This window comes from Ambystoma mexicanum, chromosome 1p (genome assembly GCF_040938575.1).
Source record: "Ambystoma mexicanum isolate Mex_15411 chromosome 1p, UKY_AmexF1_1, whole genome shotgun sequence".
Lineage (NCBI taxonomy): Eukaryota > Metazoa > Chordata > Amphibia > Caudata > Ambystomatidae > Ambystoma > Ambystoma mexicanum.
This window is the reverse complement of record NC_090921.1, coordinates 1077585716-1077608116: the sequence shown is the minus strand read 5'-3', so window position 1 is coordinate 1077608116 and position 22401 is coordinate 1077585716. Positions and strand designations below refer to the sequence as shown.

The 22401-nt window shown below is 46.0% G+C and overlaps 1 protein-coding gene across 2 annotated transcripts in view; it reads left to right on the top strand.

Annotated features, from left to right (window-relative positions):
* The first annotated feature begins 13267 nt into the window (after window positions 1–13267).
* PRCC (proline rich mitotic checkpoint control factor) overlaps window positions 13268–22401 on the top strand; it is a 433632-nt gene continuing 424498 nt past the window's right edge. Inside the window, exon 1 of one of the 2 annotated variants that reach the window (XM_069604586.1) lies at window positions 13268–13923. In XM_069604586.1, the coding sequence (XP_069460687.1) occupies window positions 13555–13923 (369 nt within the window). In that variant the 5' untranslated portion in view covers window positions 13268–13554. The remainder of the gene's footprint in view (window positions 13924–22401) is intronic. The other variant, XM_069604588.1, reaches the window with a different exon arrangement.

Below are 22401 nucleotides of genomic sequence, written 5' to 3'. Positions count from 1 at the left end.
CCAATGTGTCAAGGAGTTTCATGTGTCCAAGGGATTTGGCTGGACCCTTGTATGACCACCTTGACACCTCCCATTGGCCTCCTTGCGGTCTCTTGTTATTTGCAGTTTTAATCGTCCTTATTGTTGACACTTCAACCTTAAGTTCAACGCAGTTCGATTTTTATAAGGTTCCCTCCCGACTCACTGGCTGTGTTGAACTCATTGGCATTTCTTTTGCTGCTGGACTGGTACCTTGATGGTAACCTCATCTCTGCGCCATGGCTTTCAGTGAGGGAGGGTCCCATGTACTGCTGACAATCGTCACACCATTTGCCAGCTGCGATTTATGGTCTTAGGTTTCTTGGTTTAGTGGTTTCGTGGGTCTGGGTTGAAAAAGGAAATGGCAATTCCCTCCATGACATCCTTTCAGGTCGCGCAGCCTTTGTCCTCCATTTTAATTGCTGTCCTGGAATCACTGCTTGCTTGTACGTTCTGCCTTGCTCACAGTGGGCTCTCGTGCTACGCCTTTTATCCCTATGGGGAAGGGAAAGGGCAATCAAGTGTGGGCAATTAGTGGTAATTGCCTGACTCTGCCTCACCCTTGAGTTGGGAATTGTCAGGTATACGGCTCTGGTATTAGTCGGTTGTCTTTCAGGGTAATCAGTCTGTGAGAAAGTGTTTGTGTTAAGAAAGGGGGTGGGGGTTGAGGTTTTAAGTATCCTACAAGTAGGTTGGGGAAAAGGTTTTGTAAAGAAGGGGATACCGTGTCTAACCCTTCGGCGACCCACTTCCACTCCCTGTGGACCCCCATCCAGGTGATCCTCCCACACTAGCCCTCCCTCCCAGGAACTGGATGAAACAGCGATGGCCACCTGGATGACAGATCCCCGAGGACTAGTAGGTGAGACAACTTCAGGGTTCTCACACTGCCTCCTGAAGCAGGAACCAGCACACTGTTAACAATTTGGCACAAGGTACAATACTGAAACATCACAAAGGAAAGGGGCAGAGATTGCCTGCTGGGAAACCCAGCAGCCAAACTCTGAACAAGGGAATTACACAAGCACAAGTGACGAAAAGGACAGTAACAGAAATATCCAGAGACGAATAGTAAGTCAATGTAAGCAAGGTTCAGGACAGAGACCAGGAATGAAAGAGGAACATCAAGAATAAAAGCATTTAAGTGCAATGGTAAAGGAGACTGGAACTGCAGACTAGAAACTAAGGACCGGAATCATGGAACAGCATACTGAACTATAGATCAGGAACAAGAAAACTAAGGACCAAAACTCTGGACTAGGAAAACAAGGACTGAACTGCAGACGGGTAACAAGGAATTCAGGGAACTGTACATGTGGACTGGAGTAGCAAGGGCAGGACTGCAGACAGATAACATGGAAACTTAGGGCTGGAAACCTGGAAGCTAAAGTCAGGTAACACAGACTATGGGCATAGAACAAGGAACTGCAGGCAAGGATCAAGATAATAGGTGGTAGAGAGCAAGGGGCTGCAGACAGGGAACAGAAGACTGCAAGCCGGGCTGCAGTGCAGGTAGCACAGAGGTGCAGGGCAGAAGGCAGGGGACTGTAGGTAGAGTAGCAGGGCTGCAAGGCGGAGAGCACAGGGCACTGGAACAGGAGCAGGCTCTGTAAGCAACAGGAAACATCAGCCATCCAAGGATCAAAGCACAAAGAGCTGGGAGTGAACTCAGTGCAATAGCCCTGTGCTCCTGCAGGCAGCTGCTTAAAAACTGACCTGCCCTGTGCAGAAGCAGGTTAATTAGCAGCACCTGGAGTATCACACCTGAAGGTAATTTACCTCCTCTGTCTCTTGTCCTGGGAAAGTGAAAGCAGCCCTGATCTCTTAGGCTTCTGGGGATTGTGGTTCTAAGACTGCTGCATAGGAATGGCCAGGGAATGAGAACTGCCCCAAGGTGCATTGTGGGACATGTATTTTGTGAAATTAAATAAAAGGAAAAGGTTAGATTATCATGGAATAGTTTACTTATTGCATGGTGTGAAGAATTTGGTGGGGAAATTACAATGAAGGATTGTGAAAGTCTATGGAAAGTCCCAGTTAGGATGAAGATTGATCTGAATCTACATTATATTCAGCAGAGGATTTAGGGGCGTCTTTTTTGGACCCCGGCTAAGATGCACAGATTTGGTTTAAGAGAGGATAATAAATGCTGGAGTTGCTCTAAGGAAGAAGGCACTATGCTTCACATGTTATGGGATTGTTTAAGGGTTAAGGGTTTCTGGAGTGATATTTAAGATAGGGTGGACTTGGTTTAGAAAATATCCTTCCCTACGACACCGTTATTGGTACTTTTGAAATCTCCAATTGGCACTCGTCATCTGAGTTATGCGACTCTATGTTGGGTTGCTAAAGTGTTTCTGGTGGCGACACAGCACATTTTGCATCTCTGGAAAACGAGGAAAAAGCCATGTATTGAAGAATGGTTAATACAGGTGCAGTTGCTCTCACGGTTTGAAAAGATAACATTTCATGCATTAAATAGAGAGGAGTTTTACAAAGAGCAATGGAGTGCATTTAATGAGCTCTATGCTTGAAATGGGTGATGACAGGTTCTAATTTGTCTTCAAATCAACTTTAGAGTGGTTAATTTGATGAGGTGGTTTGGTGTTTGTCTTGTTTCGTGTGGTGTTGTGCTTTGTGTTTTTTATATATAATACTTATTATTGATTCTGTGTCATTTCAAAGTATGATTGTCAAGTTATAATTGGGGGTATTTTGATAAATTCACAAGTTGTTTCTGTTTCTGTTCTATTTGTACCAATGTGTTTAACGTAATGTTTTGTTTATATTTTTAATACTTTTCATATATTTCGTGTTTTGGAATGATGTAATTCTTTTGAAAAGTTAAATAAAGTTTTTTTTAAAAAGAAAAAAATAAGGAACTACCAAAGTCTTGCAAATGTAAAATAAAGACAAAAATATGAATAGGGATTGTCCGGGGAGGATTATGATATATATCATTTGCTATGGTGATGAATGAATCCCAAATATTCCACAATGGGTTCCAATTGGTGCTCCATTGGTGCAGTTGTGACAGATGGTGCATGCAGCGAAATCTTTGTCCGCTTGAATTTTCTAGCAGAACTTTCGCAAGAAGGTAATGCATTTAGAACAATAGGCGTCTATAGCTACACAAGCTCTGTGAAGGGATCCATATAGGGCAACAAACAGCAGTCTGTAGCTTGTGGAAAGGGATTAGGTTCACCCGGCCACCAGAGCCAAGATATTCAGCCCTGTGGCACATGAATTTAGTTCTTAAAAAGCTGGAAGAATGGCCAAATAATGAGGACTGAAGTCTGAAACACATTGTGGCTAAACTAGATTGCTGGTATGCCTGGTATCCTGTAAGAGTGTCGGATGTGAGAGCACTGGATATTTCACAAAAGATGTTCTCACTAGAAGGAGTGACCATCACAGTGACACGGCATACAAAATGCACATGTAAAACAAAGCCTCATCCCTATTTCACTGATAGCCTACATTGTGTGTAGCAAACTATCTAACAATCTATGAGAGAATGAATGAAGCGCATAGGCTGGCGAATTTTAAACAGTTGTTTATTTCTCAGCGTGAGCCCTCTTGGCCAGCCTCTACCTCCAGCCTGTCAGATGGATCAGATGGGTCCTAGTCAAATCAGGGGTAGATGTATCAAGGTTTGGAGCACGTTCCGCCAGGAGCGCTATGGCTTCTAAGACTTTTGCAATGGGAGTTAGCTTGGAAGATATTGTAAAAGCAGCGGATTGTTCGAGTGTGTCAGGACTTGATGGTCGTGTAGACGATGATCCCTCTGTCCCCAAGTAGCACACAGGCAAACAATAATAATACTGCCCGTGCGATCCTTGAGGCCACAGGTGATGAGTGCCGTCAGCCGGAACCAGGAACGCCGGAAGGATGCCCCCCTGACCACTGCAAGGCAAGAATTATGTTAAACAATGAACACAATGTCAACCTTAGACCCATAACTAACTGCAATTTCATCCTCAAAATCATGGATAAGATTGCCACCATGCAACTTCAGACACATGTGGAGGAAACAAACTCCCTCCACCCACAACAGTCCGGTTTCCGACCAGCCCAGAGTACCGAGACAGCTATGTTAGATCTTCAGACCAAAATGGTCGGTATTATTGACAAGGGTAAGACAGGCCTTCTCATCCTACTTGACCTCAGCGCCGCATTCGACCTCCTTGACCACAACTTACTCCAGAATGCTCTAAAAAAGTCCACCAACTGCTCTGATGAAGCCATCAGCTGAATAATGTCATTTTTAAAAAACAGAATATCCAGGGTGCACTGGGGGGACAAGTTCTCCTAAGAAAAATAAATCCTTTGTGGAGTTCCCCAAGGGGCCAGCATGTCACCACTGCTGTTTAATCTCTACTTGAGGTACTTATGCCTCGTTCTCGACCATATCAACACCTACTTCACTAACTACGCTGATGATACGCAGCTTGTATTTGAACTAAGTGGCAATTATCAGAAAGACAGTGAGCAACTTACCACAATATATAACCACGTGGAGCAATGGATGGACTCCAATTGGATGTGCCTTAATGGGAAAAAAATTGAGTTTATAATTTTCGGTTCAACCTCCGCCCGTGCTAAGTTATCCCTTCCTACACATCCTTTCAGATCAAAGATACACCCATATCGGTCTTGGGCAAGGCTAAAACCCTCGGTATGCTGCTGGAAGCATCCTTGGGGGCTGATGCCCAAGCACAATACATCACAAAAAACTGTGCCTACCATCTACGACTGATAAAAGCCATCAGACCATTTATATCAGAGGACAACTGCGCGACCATAGCAAGAGCCACCATCCTGTCACGCCTGGACTATGGCAACGCCTTAGTCTTGGGTGCATCCGAGCAGTGCCTACAAAGCTACCAAGTTGTACAGAACAACGCTGTTAGAATTATCAAGCTCAAATCCAGAACAGAGAATATCAGCAAATCCAGAAGGGAGTTTCACTGGTTGAAAATCGAAGATAGGGTGCACTTTAAGACCTTAACCATTGTGCATAGATGCATTCACGGAAAGGCACCAACGTACCTAAAAATGAGGATCCAACCATACGTCCCAAATAGAACACTGAGATCGTCGCAACTCGGCAAAATTGCCATAGCCCCACACAAACTTAAAAGCGGCCTAGGCAGAGCCTTTCCGACCCTAGCTGCCAGTCTCTGGAACAACCTCCCAAACCACCTAAGACTGGAACCCAACTACACTTGCTTTCGCAAAATGGTAAAAACCCACATATTCAAATAATCTGCCACCCTTCAAACTCCCATGTTAGAGTAATTTCTTGTGTTCGCCCCATCCTATCCGTCCCACTACCTGTTTGTTCTGTCTTTTCGTGTTCTTGTTTCGGCGCCCCGAGGCTCGCGAGCTACCGGCGCGATATAAATATTAAAATAAAAAAATAAATAAATAAACCAGAGTAAACAATGAACCTAAAAGGGGGCTTACCCAGTTTAGATGGGAGGAAACCCAATGAGAGGTGTAAGGAAATGGGGTCTGAGGCAGCCGGCAGAGGTTGACGACAGTTTGGTAACCTGGAAGACACTCGCCTGGATGCCGTCACCACCTGATGCAGAGCACTAGAACTATGATCCAAATAAGGCAGGGGAGTCCAAGACCAATCCGAGGAACAGTCTGGGGTCGAAAAGGCAGTATGGCTTGTTAAGGCAGAAAGGAAATCCAAAAGGCAGTCCAAGGGGAATAGCCGAGGTCGAGTCCGGTGAAACACAATATCCAGGAAAAGGTACCAAGGGAAGATCCAAAAGCAGAATCCAAAAACGGTCCGTGGTCGAAATAACAGAGTCAGACAATCCGTAGTACGCCAAACAGTGATGAACAGGATCAGCTGTGAAGCGCTGAATGACAGTCAGCGCGTTGCTTTTGAATGCAACAGAAACCACATGTTCGCACTCCGGGACACGTGACTGAAGTATTAAGTAGTTCCTTATTGCGTGACGGACGCTAAGCGTCTCAGTGGTCACGTGAGGTGCTGTGTGGTGTGTCCGAAGAGCCCCATGGCGTCGGCGCTGCAGGCGCTGCAGAAAACTGGTGACAAGCCTCCATGGCACTCGCCAGCGCCGATATGGAGAACGTGGTGGTTGCAGTTGTTTTGGACGCCGATCGTTGTCAACCCCTCGCCGGCAGACCTGCAGGGGTATGCAGGGGTATGCGGGACCTAACCTGTGTGGGATCCTGGTGTGTCTGTTGTGTGTCAGATGGAGCGACTGGGGCGGAACTATTGGGGGCGTGACAGAGCCCCCCCTCAAAGGCCCACGACCACGTGGGCTAGAGGGGTAGTCTCTACGGAACCTAGCCACCAATAAGGGAGCATGAACGTCGGAAGAGGGAACCCAGGATCGTTCCTCAGGCCCATAACCCAACCAGTCCACCAAGTAGTGCAAACGCCCCCTAACAAGACGGGAACCCAGAATGGCGCTCACCTCGTATTCGTCTTGGGAAACCACCGAGACAGGGCCTGGAGTGGGAACAATGCGAGTAGAATCAGGACAGGGCTTGAGTAGCGAAGTATAGAATACAGGGTGCAATCTCCATGAGACGGGAACACTGAGGCGATAGGCCACCGGATTCAAGGCGTTGGAGACCCTATACAGGCCAACAAAACGGGGCAACAACTTGCGGCACCCAGGTATGTGTAAGTGTCGTGTAGATAGCCAAACTCGATCACCCGGCTTATATGTAGGGGCATCCGACCTCTTTCTGTTAGCGGCAGTCCTCATTGAAGTCTGGGCTTCCTGGAGATGGATGAGGGTCTGCGCATGGACGGATGCAAGATCCCGGGCACAATCGTTAGCAGCAGGGTTACCAGTAAGGGCAAAATCAGAAAAGGGTAGGGTACGTGGATGCTGACCATAGAGCGAGTAAAACGGGGAAAAACCTGTGGATGAATGTAGGGCATTGTTATACACAAACTCCGCAAGATGGAGTGAGTTAAGCCATGTGTATTGGAATTGTAGAGTTAAACAGCGTAAGTATTGCTCCAATGCCTGATTCACCCTCTCAGTCTGGCCGTCACTCTCGGGATGATAAGCAGAGGAGAAGTGCGCATCAATGCCCATCAGTCTGGTAAGGGCCACCCAGAATCGAGACGTGAACTGTGAGCTACGGTCTGACACAATGACACAAGGCAGACCGAACAGACAAAATACGGACTTAAACATCCGAGCCAAAGAGGGAGCAGAAGGGATGCCTTTACAAGGTACGAAACGGGCCATTTTTGTATACGCGTCCACTACAACCCATATTGTGTCGTAACCTTGTATACGAGGTAAGTCCGTTATTAAATCCATCGAGACGGTATGCCAAGGTTTCGGAGGAATGGGTAATGGCTGTAGCAACCCTAGAGGGTGACCCCTCCGTGTCTTGCATTGTGCACATATTGAGCATGTGTTCACGTACGTTTCCCCATCTCGCTGCATTGATGGCCATCAGCACCAGCGTTTCAACAACTCTAGAGTGCGTTGCTGTCCCGGATGGCCATTGATAAGGGCATTGTGGGATCAATCTAGGGCTTGGTTGCGGGTATCACTGGTGGGCAAGAACAGTTTCCCTTGAACAAAAGGCAACCCATCTTGAAAAACCGGATCCCAATCGGTCATGGCTTGGGGGTGGTGTACTACCTATTGGCGTATAGCCGTTAGCATAGGTGGTGCTGGAGTGCAGTCACATACAACGTGCCCTTTGCCCAAGAGCGTATCAGGGTAAGACGGAAGAGGAACCCCCCAGGCGAACGGGACAAGGCATCAGCCTTACCGTGAACCACCCCAGGTCTGTGCTTGACAAGGAAATCATAAGCGGCAAATAAAAGGTGCCAAAGGACTTGTCGGCTATTAACACATTTTAGCGATGCCAGATCTTGCAGGTTCTTGTGGTCTGTGTAAACGATAGTCTGGTGTTTTGCCCCCAGGAGGTGGTTTCTCCAGACCTGAAAAGCATCCCTAATGGCTAGGAGCTCCTTTTCAGTGACCGTATAATGTGTTTCGGTTGGCGTGAATTTCCTAGAATGGTAAGCCACCAGGTGTAGTGAACCGGTGGACGGACAAGGCTGGGACAGGACAGCACCTAGTGCAAACGAGGATGCATCCACCTCTACGATAAAAGGGACCTCCAGATCCGGATGTTGTAGGACCGGAGCCGTGGTAAACGAGGTCTTAAGGGTATCAAAAGCCACTTGATGTTCTGTAGTCCATTCAAAGGACACCAGGGGACTGGTCAAGGCGGTTAAAGGTGCCACAATGGAGGAGAAATTAACGATGAATCGCCAGTAAAAGTTTGCAAATCCCAAAAAGGATTGTAATTGCTTCAAAGTGGCAGGGACCGGCCAGTCAGTAATGGCTTGGACTTTGGATCGGTTCATTGTCAGCCCCCCAGGTGAGATGTGAAAACCCAGAAATTCAACCTCCTTTGTGTGAAACATACACTTCTCGGGTTTTGCATATAATGAGTTCTTCCTGAGTCGTGTAAGTACTTCTCTAACGTGAAGAATATGTTCAGTGAGTGTATGGGAGAACACCAATATATCGTCTAGATATACCACGACATAGGTGTCCAGGATGTCACTAAATATATCATTTACAAAATGCTGGAAGGTCGCCGGGGCATTGCATAAGCCGAAGGGCATCACCATATACTCGTATAATCCCTGGCGAGAGCAGAAAGCTATTTTCCATTCATCGCCAGAGCGCATACGAATCAGGTTGTACGCCCCCCGGAGGTCCAGCTTGGTATAAATCGTAGCATTGGTCAGTTTGTCTAGTAAAGTCGAAATGAGCGGGATGGGGTAGCGTTTTTTTATGGTGACTGCATTTAACTGCCTGTAGTCCACACAGGGACGAAGATCCCCCTCCTTCTTGGGAAGGAAAAATATGGGGCTAGCCGCGGGTGAGGAGGAAGGCCTAATATGACCTAGATACAGAGCATGGTGAATGTATTCCTTCAGAGCCGCCTCTTCTGATGGTGACAAAGAATAGATACGGCCCTTGGGAATCGCTTCCCCATCAACTAGATCAATGGGGCAATCATATGGCCTGTGAGGGGGCAGAACCTCGGCAGATGCTTTATCGAATACTACATGGAAATCATGGTACTCCGAAGGCACTCCAGACAAAGTGGCTCCCACCGTATGTCTCGTCTCGGAAGAACCACCCTCCCCTATAGAAACCGAATGTAGCCCCCCCAATGCCCTTGCAGGGTTGGTAATGCCTTCTTCCTCCAGTAAACAAAAGTGCTGACACACTTCAGATTCGAAAGAGGCCTGTCCAGTACCCCAGTCGATGAGAGGGTTATGTCTTTTTAACCAGGGAAGGCCTAGGATTATTCCGAACTGTGGAGTCGAGATAAGGTCAAAAGAAATTAGTTACTTAGGGTTACCCTGGATGATCACATCCATCTGAGCGGTCTGTTGTTTGATCGGACCGGAGACGAGGGAGGACCCATCAACAGTCTGGACTGGCTCAGGATGTGTTTTGGTTACCAACGGGAGATTCATCGATTTGGCTAAAGAGATATCGATGAAACAGCCGGTAGCCCCGGAATCGATAACAATATGGACTGCATGTGAGCAATCCCTAGCCGGATGGAGTACTGCCTGGACGATAACTAATCTTACAGGGCCGAAGGTAGGAGCCTTCCCGGGGTTGTGAACCAAGCTCGCCTTGTCCCCCATACTCAAGGACGAGCTTTCCGAAAATCCGAGTTCTTATTCTTTGTGCGTCGTGGGCACTCTTTGACATAATGGCCATTGAGATCGCAGTAGAAGCATGCATTGTCTGTTCTCCGGCGTTCCCTTTCAGTTTGGGTGATGGGGCTTCGTAACCCTCCTATTTGCATGGGTTCACCTGCACTATTTAGGGAGGGAGAAGATGGGTTGGCTGAGAAGCCTGTCTCTGCACGACGTTCAGACCTCCGAGCGTCTACCTGAAGTGCTAGGTCTACCAGATCGGAGTAGGTAGCTGGGAGAGAAGGGACTACTGAAAGAGCGTCCTTCATAGTATTACACAGACCTCTATAGAACACCACGGCTTTCTTATTTTCAGGCAAGGAAGTCTCTGTTGACAACTGGTTAAACCGAGTGATGTATTTTATTAGGGTCTGTCTTCCTTGCGCAAGATCCAATAACTCCAGATCCCGAGACTGGGCTTTATACCTGGTATCAAACATTTTAGCCATCTCGTTCACCAGAAGATCAAAATCATGAAGAGCATGGTGATCATTTTCAAGGAAGGGGTTAGCCCAGGTAGCGGCTATTCCTGTCAGGTGGGAGAGCAGAAATGCGGCCTTGGTAGTAGAGTCATGGAATACCTGGGGTCGACAAAGAAAATGAAGCTTACACTGGTTGATAAAGGTACGGTATTTCCTGGAGTCGCCCTGGTATTTCTCAGGAGCTGCTAGAGGGAATGGGGTAGGTAATACCACGGGTGTCGGTGGTGTGGGAGGTGTGGAAGGACCCGTGGTGGGGGATGTGGAGTCACTGAATTCAGCATCAGCCGGTAATGGGTTGCGGGCACTTTGTATGGAGTCTAAGCGATGGTGTATTGCAGTTGTAACAGCCGCCATTTCTGTTCTAAGGGACGCAACAGCTTGCATTAGAGCGGTCACGGGGTCTCCGGCAGCGGGTTCCATCGTCTAGGCGACCAAAAAGAGGCTTCACAGTCTGTCAGGACTTGATGGTCGTGTAGACGATGATACCTCTGTCCCCAGCTAACACACGAGCAAACAATAATAATACTGCCCGTGCGATCCTTGAGGCCACAGGTGATGAGTGCCGTCAGCCGGAACCAGGAATGCCGGAAGGATGCCCTCCGGACCACTGCAAGGCAAGAATTATGTTAAACAATGAACACAATGTCAACCAGAGTAAACAATGAACCTACAAGGGGGCTTACCCAGTTTAGATGGCAGGAAACCCAATGAGAGGTGTAAGGAAATGGGGTCTGAGGCAGCCGGCAGAGGTTGACGACAGTTTGGTAACCTGGAGGACACTCGCCTGGATGCCGTCACCACCTGATGCAGAGCACTAGAACTATGATCCAAATAAGGCAGGGGAGTCCAAGATCAATCCGAGGAACAGTCTGAGGTCGAAAAGGCAGTATGGCTTGTTAAGGCAGAAAGGAAATCCAAAGGGCAGTCCAAGGGGAATAGCCGAGGTCTAGTTTGGTGAAACACAATATCCAGGCAAATGTACCAAGGGAAGATCCAAAAGCAGAATCCTAAAAACGGTCCGTGGTCGAAATAACAAGAGTCAGACGATCCGTAGTACGCCAAACAGTGATGAACAGGATCAGCTGTGAAGCGCTGAATGACAGCGCGTCGCTTTTGAATGCAACAGAAACCACATGATCGTAGTTCTCGTCACGTGACCGCACTCCGGGACACGTGACTGAAGTATTAAGTAGTTCCTTATTGCGTGACAGACACTAAGCGTCTCAGTGGTCACGTGAGGTCCTGTGTGATGTGTCCGAAGAGCCCCCATGGCGTTGGCGCTGCAGGCACTGCAGAAAACCGGTGGCAAGCCTCCATGGCACTCGCCAGCGCCGATACGGAGAACGTGGTGGTTGCAGTCGTTTTGGATGCCGACCGTTGTCAACCCCTCGCCGGCAGACCTGCAGGGGTATGCGGGACCTAACCTGTGTGTGGTCCTGGTGTGTCTGTTGTGTGTCAGATGGAGCGACTGGGGGCGTGACAGAGTGATGCGCTTTTAAGAGATTCTACTTTAAAGCAATCACAGAAGTGGCAACAATGGTGATAGAGAAGCTTTGAACTAGCATAATACTTGCCTCTGGTCACGACATACAATAAAGATTACTCAGACTAGAATACTGCAGGGAATCTTGATTCTATTAAATACACAGCAGCGAGCAAGTATTGATATGTTTGATGACTTTACACATTGGAACCCACTCGTAACATATCCTTTTGATTGATTTCAGGTGCAGAACAGAAGCAAAATACCTGACGGGCAGGACAGCAGGACGCAGGATGAGTTTGTTAATACAGTTGTTCATAGTTTGCAGTTGAGAAATTATAAGTGTTGTGTTAATAAAGTTGACCCCAAGTGCTGACGGGGAAGGTCAGAAGGCACTCGCAGGCCCGCTCGGGCCTCACACATTCGGCGCTCAAGAAACACAGGACTCATGTTGTATCCTTGTGGAATTACTGGCGTCCGCTCTCTCCGGAATGGAAGGTAGGAATGTTGCGATTTGAATGGATGAGATGGTTTGCTTGGGGAGTTGGGTAGTTGGCGAGAGTGTGAGCGGTGGTAGTGGAGGGAGTGCCGGGCCGTTATTAAATAAAGACGCTTAAACTGAAGGAAGGCTCACCCAGATCTTTATTTGGTTACCACAACTCACTTGCTCAGTTCTCGGTCCTGGAATGACGATCTTCCGGGCCGTCCTTTATTCACGCACACATCACGTGGCTCGGGTCTCGCCCACGTGACGTGACTGGGCCCACACTGGTAACACCACAATAAGGTTCAATTGAGGTTGGTAATGTTTGAAGTAAAGGAGGAGAGAACATTGGATCATCAAAGAAAGAGGAAGGACTCTCCGAGATAAGGGACTTATAGGGTGTTAAGAAAGGAGTGGCTTCATGGAGGCTCAGAAGGGACATTTCATGTGGAAATATAAAACATTTCACTTTTACTTGGGATTTATAATTCAGTTAAAGTCGTTTTTGGATACTTTTGTATGCTGCTAGAGTTTGAGTAAAGAAAGCATAATGCTTGTCTCCATATCTTTAATAGAATCAAGACTCCCTGCACTATTCTATTCCGAGTAATCTTTACTGTCACTTATATTAGGGTAAATACACATATGTACACTATTAAAGACTATCACAAAAGGTATATAATTGTAAACCGAGTTTGTTTATAATTCTAGTTTTTTTAATTAAATTGTATGTGATGACTCCACATCGTATTTTCTCCTTTTAGTGAAGTGGAAATTATACACAATTTTGGAGTGAAAAGTTGGCATCTGTGTTATGTAATATTTAGTATCAAGTACATTTCCAGTCTGCCCTGCTGTTCGGGCGCCCCTATTTTGAGATCACTACATGTACGGGGTACCAAATACTACATAGCACCGGATGAAAACGCATAATTTTCTAATAGCGATTGTCAATGAGCGTTTTATTCACATAACTGGTTTGGTTCTAGTGAGTGCGTACAATACGTCCAACAACAACATACGTGTAGACGTGCACACGCGCAGTGTAGGTTTGGAGAGGCGAGGCCGAGGCACAGCCAGGCAATGTTGATGGGAGTTGTAGTCCATACCGCCATCTTTGAAGGCGGCCATTCTCTGAAACCTGACATAGCTCTCCAGGGAAAATGATGGGGGCCAGCGCCTAGTGTTAGTGATAGAGGCTTGAAGAGCCGGGCCGTCTTTTAACGGTCGCAACGAATTGGAGGCTTATGCCGCAGAAGTCTGAAGCCTTGACTCCCCGGACTCAGCCAGAGAGGGCCGCCGGGTACTGCATGCAGTGAGTGTCCCCGTCATGTCTCTGGTGGCTTACGCCAGCAGTGATGACAGCGACTCGGAGACCGAACCGCCGGGCTCCCCTCCAGTACTGGTGCAGCAACGTGGTGGGGGGCTTTTTGCCAGCCTGCCGCCCCCAAAGAGCACCCTGGCACCCAGCCCCTCACTTGTTGTCCCTACAGAGCCCAGCTTCCTCCCTGCCCCTCACCGGACTGTCTCACCCAGCCTGCCAGAGGCACCTATTGTTGAAGTTCGGCTCGCACTCCCTCCTCCCAAAAGAAGCGGTCTGAGCTTGCCCGCCCCCACCGGGGACATCACAAGCCACCCAGGAGCAAAGAAACGGACGGAGCCTGTGAGGATCAGTGCACCCCAGCTACAGAGAAATGATGTGAGTACTGACGTGGGTTTGGGTGGATATGAATGGGTCACTGCCAAAGTCGTTATCTACCGGCAGTTGGGTCCGTGATTTGGATCGAGAAGGCCTGCATCAGCCAATGTTTACGTAGGATGGTGGATGCGTTGCACTTGGCCTTCGCTATCCAACTATCTCGTCCCGGGGCGACGGCTTCCCGTTACCAAAGGAGTACACGACTTGTGGGATGTTTGCACCTTGCAGCATTAAATCGGCTGCTCAAGCTGAGACTGATATTTTTAGAATACAGGCGGCTTCCTCCTGGGGCATACATGGTTTGTAAGCATCTTTCTGTGATGTAATTCCAGCGAATTGCATAGGAATGGGGTATAAGCACTGCACCACCAGTGTCACGTGCCTTTGCTTCAATGGGGACGGCCTGGGACTGCATTTCAAAATTATGTTTAGTGGCCCCTTACCAACAACTGGGAACACTTACCCATATAAATACATAGGAAATGGCTAGAATGGAATGGACGAGATGATGAAATTGATGGGAGTAGATAGAATGGATGAGGTGGATGGGAGGACAGAGTATGAAATGGGTAGAATGGAGAAAATAGATGAAGTGAGTGGAGAGGATGGATTAGATGGATGGATAGCATGGATGGATGGTGTGGAGGGATAGAGTAGATGGAATGGATAGAATGTAAGCCCACCACTCCCTGTCATTGTGTGTCCGTATGTCGCAGAGCTCCCTGCCATCCTATTCCAGTAATGTCGCTGTGTGTCCCAATGTATCACCCAACCATCTCATTGTGTGCCCACCGTGCCCGTGCATCACTGTGCACTCTGCTTTCTTATCCCAGGCTGTTACTATTTATCCGTATGCCCCCTCCTGTCTTTGTAAGCCCAGCCCACTGTCACTGTGTGTCCGTGTGTCAATAAGACAAACCATCATATCACATTACGCCTGCTCTCTGCTATATACCGTCACTCAACTAGAGCACAGCTATCCCCCTGACAAATTCGGCCTAGCTGTTCACATACAAACACTACCCCATGAACACCTCATCACCTTAATAAAACACAGCTATCCAATGACGTTTCGGCCTAGTTGCTCACATAAGCGTCCTTCAGGCCTAACATAGCCAATCCCAGTCTGGATGTCCACCCACCAGACTGCACACATTTCAAATAATTTCTTCAACAATACACGTAATGCTAGGATGCAGTTACCATACAGCTATTACATCAGCTGCACACATAACTGGTGCACCCACACCCTAAGATGCCCCCTCTCTCTACTGACCTGAACTGCGGTTCCCAGAGGGCGCTCAACCTACCAGCGCTTTGAGGTCATACCAATGATATATAAAGCGGTATACAAATGCCAAGTTACCTAACATAACATAACATGTTAACACCACAAATGCATGAATCTGATGTAGCATAACGTTTTTCAGGGCAAAGGGGCACTGGAAACGTGCTAAGTAGTTTTTTGTGGGTGTTGGGAGGTGCATATGCAGTGTCATTTGGGTCAGTTCTGTATCCCTGAACAGTAGTAATATAATATGCAGAATGGAAGGAATTAATTCAGTGCAGCGCAGGTCAAGAACTTTGGTTAGGCGAGGTAGCCCAAATGATGATAGAGAATATCTTTCTTAATGAAAATTCCTGTGGGTGACCCTTTTTATTGTTCCATTTTCTAACTTGAGCCACACCTTGAATTTCATTAACCTCCAACTATTAACTGCCTCACATCAAAGATCTGAGAAAGGGGTAATGCTGCGTTGATGACTTTCCTAAAAAGGTTTTTAGTTGGGCGCCACCTATGAGCCAAAACGGTTGCATTGGTGTACAAGTAGGAGGGAGATGACGTGAGGAGGGGCACACAGCTTGTGGGTGTTTGGTAATTTGCTCACCCATTGACTGCCCATGTACATGCTAATCCCCGTGGCGATTCCCACCCACTAACTGTCACGTCCCACCCCAAACGCACCCTCCTCGGATTTGTTTGAGCTCCCTCTTTCAAGCAGTAACATCAAACCTTTGCCTTCCAATGATTTTCTAAGCAGACCGCTGAGAGTTTGGCTTAATTTTTTTATTTTTATTTTTTTATTTTATTTTTTTTTGGTTTATTCAAACCTTTAAAATAACAATACAATCTCCCAGTCTCTCCTTTCAAGTCTTAGTTTCCTTCATCAATCTGAAACATTTTAATTTCACACATACAACCCATGTTCCTATTCCGTAACAGTTTTCTTAATTACGTAAACCCAGTTTCTCATTCTCCATGTCTAAATTACTTTTCAGCAATCAAAGGAAATTTACTAGAGCAAATAGAACTGCTCTGTTGTTCCCCTCAAACAGTGCCTTCCACCAATCCTCTGTATTCATGAATTGATGCTCGTTGATCAATTTCCCAAAATGTCTTTCTCTTAGTTGTTCAAAAGCAAAACAACTCATGACTAAATGTTTGATGGATTCATTGCTCTTTTTACAAAATCTGCATATTGGATCAATGTTAACATACTTTGTCCATGTAGCCAAACGTTCTTTTGTTAAAAACAAATTCATTCTGAAACGCATGTACAGAGCTCTTGAGTATTGATCTGGTAAGCAGGTTAGATATGTGTGTCGCTGACCGTAAGCTTTTGCTTCTCCCGGTACCTCGCACATTAGAATTGAATTTGCTCTTAAGTCACAGGTCGATATCCAGTCAGTTCTCCAGATTTTCGTTTTAGCCATGTCTGGATTCTCTATTAGCAGTGAGAGATTGATGCCATACTCCTCTAGTAGAGCCTGGCAGAGGACGTTCCAGTCGAACAAAGTAGTAGTGACTCTGTCTTTGTCAGACTTGTGTATTAGTTTAAATTGCGGCACCAGAGTTTTAACCATCGTTTTTCTATATATACTTAGTAGGTTCCATGTAACTCTTGCTTTAATTGATATGAGCCCTAGCTCATACCGTAGACATGTTTTTGATGTACCCTTTGGAAGCTGCAAAACACGGGACCAAAAAACGTTTTCTAGGGATTTCCCCAAGTCCTCTGCACAACCAAATGCATTTTCTCTGCCATATATTAATGCAGGTACTGCTTTTTGCTCGTAAAATAAAATGACAGGTTTTAACGAAAATTTGCCAAATTTCTTATTGATTAATTGCGCTTGACACGCCAGCTGCCAACACTTGCTTTTTGCAACAATAGACCATGGCTCATCTCTTCTACTGGCGCTAATTTTCATGCCCAGATAGGTCGAGCTCTTTACGATTTGTAGGTCCTCATTTGCAATTCGCCAGCGAAATTTTCCTTTTTTGCCTTTATTTCCCTGTAACTTTTCCAAAATCAAAATTTCACTTTTTTCTTTGTTGATTTTAAGGCTGTTTTCTCTTGTGTAATGCTCAAGACAATTGAGTTTTCGCTGGAGCCCAATCGGCGTCGAGTCCACCAAGATGAGGTCATCAGCATAGACCAAGTATTCTATTGAGGTTCCATAAAGTTTTGGAGGAAAGGTAGCTACACCATTGAACGCTTGCTTTATATCTGAGATAAAGAGATTGAAGATAATTGCTGCCAATGGGCAGCCTTGCTTCACGCCCTTATATGTAGCAATATCAGCAGACAACGTGCCTTTCTCATCCAAACGAATCTTAATAGAAGTGTCCATGTGTAACTCGCGGATTGCATCCGCTAGACTCGAGGGACAGTTCCACCTCGTGAGATTTTCCCACAACAGCTCCCTGTTTATGCTGTCAAACGCCTGTGACAGGTCTATTAGTGCCGTGTATATCTTTGTGTTTGACTTCAGTGCATCCATTTTTAGCAGATTTAGCAGTAGCAAGTTCAACCCACATCCTACTCCTTTTACAATGCCAGCTTGTCTGGGATCTACGTGGTTTGAAGCTGTGGCCCATTTGAGGAGTTTTTGTTGTAGGAGGCTGGCATAGACCTTCCCCAAAACGTCAAGTAGCGCTATAGGTCTATAATTTCGAGGATTAGTTTGGTCCCCTTTTTTAAAAATAGGTACCACCACCGCGTTTTTCCATGACTTTGGGGTCGAGCAGTTCTTAATAACCCTTTCAAACAGCGTTACACAAAAGTCTGTCCATAATTCTGGATTTTTCTTGAGTGTAAAGTTGGTTAAGCCATCTGACCCGGATGCTCTAGAGTCGTGCACGTTTTTAATTACATTAAGTATGTCAAGACGCTCAAACACCAAATCCCATTTCTTTAGCGCCGTATATACCCAAACTGTGGAAGATGGATCTTTAGCGTATAGATTCGAATAGAATTCGGCCCACTTTTCTTCCGAGACTGCGTTGGCTTGTAATGCATGTTGAGGAGCCAAGCTGTTGTTTATCAATCTCCAGTACTCGGCCGATTTTTTTTTTTTTTTTTTTTACCAGACATTTTCTGTAACATAAGTTCAGAGTAATTTTGCATCAGAATTGCGGCATGTGATTTGTGCCAATTCCGATATCTTTGTTTAATCATTCGTTTACACTCCTTTCTAGTTAAACTGCTTGTATTTTTTTATGGCCCTTAGTTCTTGTCGCATGGCTCTTTTTCGTTGCATGACAGCCATATCAAATTTGTGTTTTGCTCGAAACCCCTTGTGATATGTGTTGCGTTTCTGTTCTTCGTAGTCGCACAGGGGGTCTCGATATTCAAGTGCTTTTGAGACATATTGGAAATTGTGTGTAATGGCAATAACTTCTGCATCCAACAAATTTAGATGAATCCTATTGGAACCAGCAGTCACCGCAAAGCCCCAACTTTCCTTAGTACACGGAATAGACAGTTCAAATATGAATTGAACCATATCGTGGTCACTATGCTTCATTCTGATAACTTCCATTTTTTTTGTCCGTTTGTGGATGTTTTCAGAAAGGAAGATATAGTCAAGTACTGAGGCCTGATCAAATCTTCTCCATGTAGGACATGCAGGAATGTCCCCAACAGTATGGCCGTTGAGCATTGATAGACCACGAAACTCCATTTCTAGGCACCACAGAGCTGCTATTCCTTCATGTTTATGCGCCTTCTTATCTTTTAGCTCAGTTCTATCTCCGTTTTGGGCGCAGACAATGTTTAGATCCCCACACACAATTAGGTCCAGTGGCAGCTCCTTTGTTAAGAGATCATCGATCAATGCTGTAACTTGATCAATAAAAAGTGAGTCATCCTTGGCCAGATGATTCCAATATACGTTAATGATAGACAAGGTGCCTTACATCCATTTTGGTGGGTAGTGATGGTGACAACCTGGATAAAAGAAGATGGATTGAAAGAATTCAAAATCCGAAGGCCAGACGCTTTTTTTATGGCCACAAGCAGGCCAAGTGGCCATCGGTCTGCCTTTTGCCTGTTTTATGGCTGGATTAAATGCCACATCAAAGCCTTCCAACAACGGAGTTTGCGAGAGCCAAGTTTCTTGTAAGCATATTATGTCCAATCCACAGGCCCACAGTGATTCAAAGAGGTGCAAAAAACCACGGGTATTCCATGAGCCCCTGGTGCACCCTTTAGGGTCCTCTGGTTCCTGGCATTACTTCTCTGGTTGATTATTTATGGTTGCAGCCAACCATGTCCAGTCATCTCTGTTGCCTGAGGATTCTTGATTCTTTGTGTCAACCCCTGTGCGCAAAGGGCTTGTCATTCCATTAATCGTTATTCTTATCGGATCCTTTATGTGGGATGCCTCGGTAGAGATTAAGGCATGATGCAGACCCAACGGCGACTTGCCAGTTTTGGTTTCACCCTGGTTTGTTTCTATTTCTTCAATGAGAGGATAATTTGTGGCAGCAACTGTTTGCAGGTCTGTCTTCTCTTCGGACGAGCCAAACTGTCTGTCTTCTTTGATTTTCGCTATGTCAAACCCCAGCGATATTAATACGGGGCCGGCGTCCAACAGGGCTTCCACTATGAGTTTAGACTGCAGATGTAAAATCACAGCATCATTTTTCTTCTCATCGAAGAATTCAACGATTTTTAGATCCGCGGATTCGATTGCTCTTAGACTTGGAATTAAATGGCACAACCATAACACATTATGTCGATTTAGAATTAGATCATCAGATGTTTCAATTCGTTCCAAGAGGAGTCGGTGTAGCACTTGTGTTGAATGTGCTTGTAACTTCCTTCCCTTGTTGTTGACTTTTGGAGTATACACGTTTTTTTAACTCTGCCTCACTGTTTGCGTCTTTAGGTCAATTCCTGTATTAAGGCATGAAGTTTGTCTATTTCTATGCGGTATCGGGTGACCATTATTCACAGAGAGAACCTCTCTGTTTTGATCTTGCGCGTTAACAGTATCGCGCAACACCTCCTGGTCAACTTGTGGATTTGACAACCGGCCTTCGATTTGCGACTTGGCAGCAATTAATCTTCGTTTGGCCTCTAGTGTCGTAAATATAGGTTCCAACGATCCTTCGCATTTTGTTGCGAGGGTAACGGTTGGATAAGTTGGCACTTTCTGTATGGAAAAGTCGAGGAGGTCGCTGTAATTTGATCCTGTGTTACAGCCTGTGTCACCGTATCACATACTTTTATGTCGTCCTGGACCGCCGGCACAATAATTCCTTCTAGAGCAATTACAGGTTGCATCATAATAAGTGCTTCAAGCAAACTCAAGGGGTGGAGCACGGCAGGCTCCTTCTCTACAAGTTCTTCATCATTATATTTTGAAAGGTTTATCAGAAGTTCGGTGCCATCGCTGCTGCTACTTATAGATTCTTCTAAAACGATTGGGCCAGCTGGTACTACATGTACTCCTTCCTTTATTCCAGCGTTTTCAGCCCCATGTAAGGGTCCGTTAACCGTTACGTTGACTGTTTTAAGATGACGCAGGAATTTTCTTGAGTCAGCATTGCGTTTAGCTTTCCTTTGCGGCTGATTTTTACTTTTTTTAATCAAGCCGCTCCTAGGCTGTGCACTACTTGCAGTGGTCTTTTGAGTGTCCAATGGGCCTTTGAAGATGTTATATAGTTCGGGCCTCGTGACAGCCACTCCATTGAGGGGCGTAGCTGGCGTTTGAGTGCTTGTTGCTTCCCTAATGGCTGGTAGTGTTGAGGTCGATGGCACTTGTGGATTTAAAAGCGCCAAATTCGAGGCCACTTGGGACTTGTTGATAACGTTGGCGAAAGCACTACTGACCTTGTGTAGTTCTTTAAAAGGAACGTTCACAGGTTGGCAGTCAACTGCAAGTGTGCTATTCGCAGCAACCACAGACAGTGATACACTGCCAGGATTCTTCAGTGTTTGTAATGAGAATACCTCATTGCCAACAGGGCTCTGACGGTTCAGTGCGTTTTCCATTTGTAACGGTGAGCTTAAGGTAGCATCTTGTGCTGGGCCGCTAGGGTGCTTTTGAATGTTCCGTGTAACATTGGCACAATCTTGTTCAGTGAAGCGTTCCACATTTGTTGGATTAGCTGTTTTAGGTAACAGGCCGTTTGCTGGACAACGGGTCACATCCATTTGTTGGTTGTGCTTCTTTTTCTGCTTTTGAAAAATCCCCAGTGCCTCTTTTGCAACTTCAGCCAACAATCTTTTGTCCAAATTTGCATTTTTGGCATGGTCAACAAGGGTTTCTATGGCCCAATCGGTCTTTCGATGGATTTCATGAAGCACTTCTTTATAGTGGAAGTTTTTGTTTTCCATGCTAAGCAACTTATTGTTTATTGTAGCAACCACTGATGAAAGCTCTTTTACATTCTCATTAAGATTTTGATGAATGGAGCAATTGATAATGTCATGGATGAGATTATAGTTGCTTGTAAGTCTTTGACATGGTAAGCAGTATCCCTCTCTTCTAACACGTTACTGATAGCTCGTGGATGTACCCTATCACGATTCACAGGTCTTCTAATCTTTGGGTATGGGCGTTCCATTATCGATGAGTCAGTAGAGTCTTCATCTGTTGAAGAAACAGTAGCGGCTAAGGGTTTATTGGGTTCTAGCCGTATTGTGTTAGTTGTTAAGAGCGGTGACGAAGGTTTTAGTGGAATAGTTGACATTTTCAGTTTTTTATTCTGTGAACAGCTGACGCTAGGCGATATGCTCCCAATTAGCCTCCTACGTTTCAATAAGGAGCTTGCCTCTCGTGATTGAGTTATGGGCTGTGGTAACGTTGGTGCTTCATCAACACACGGAGCAATGTTTTCACACACCGACATGGACACTCCACAATTCGCTAATTTTTTTGAGGCTCTTTCCGCATTAAGGCGTGTGAGGGCGTTTAAAAGTTTGTTAACTACCTCCAAAGAGTTCCTTCTTTCCGATCCAGGTTTCGGGTCATTGAAGGGGGCAGGGCAATCTTGGATAGTTGACTCTTGATTTTGGTCTTGGCTAGCCACCCTTCCCACCCATGGTGGTGTCACACTCTTTATTAACACAACATCTTCCCCACATGACTCTGAGCCATTCTTACCCATGAATACCTCATCGCTGGCATCCTCTGCCGTGTGGTTGGTATTGCCAATGAAGGCTGCTGTATCTACAGCACTGT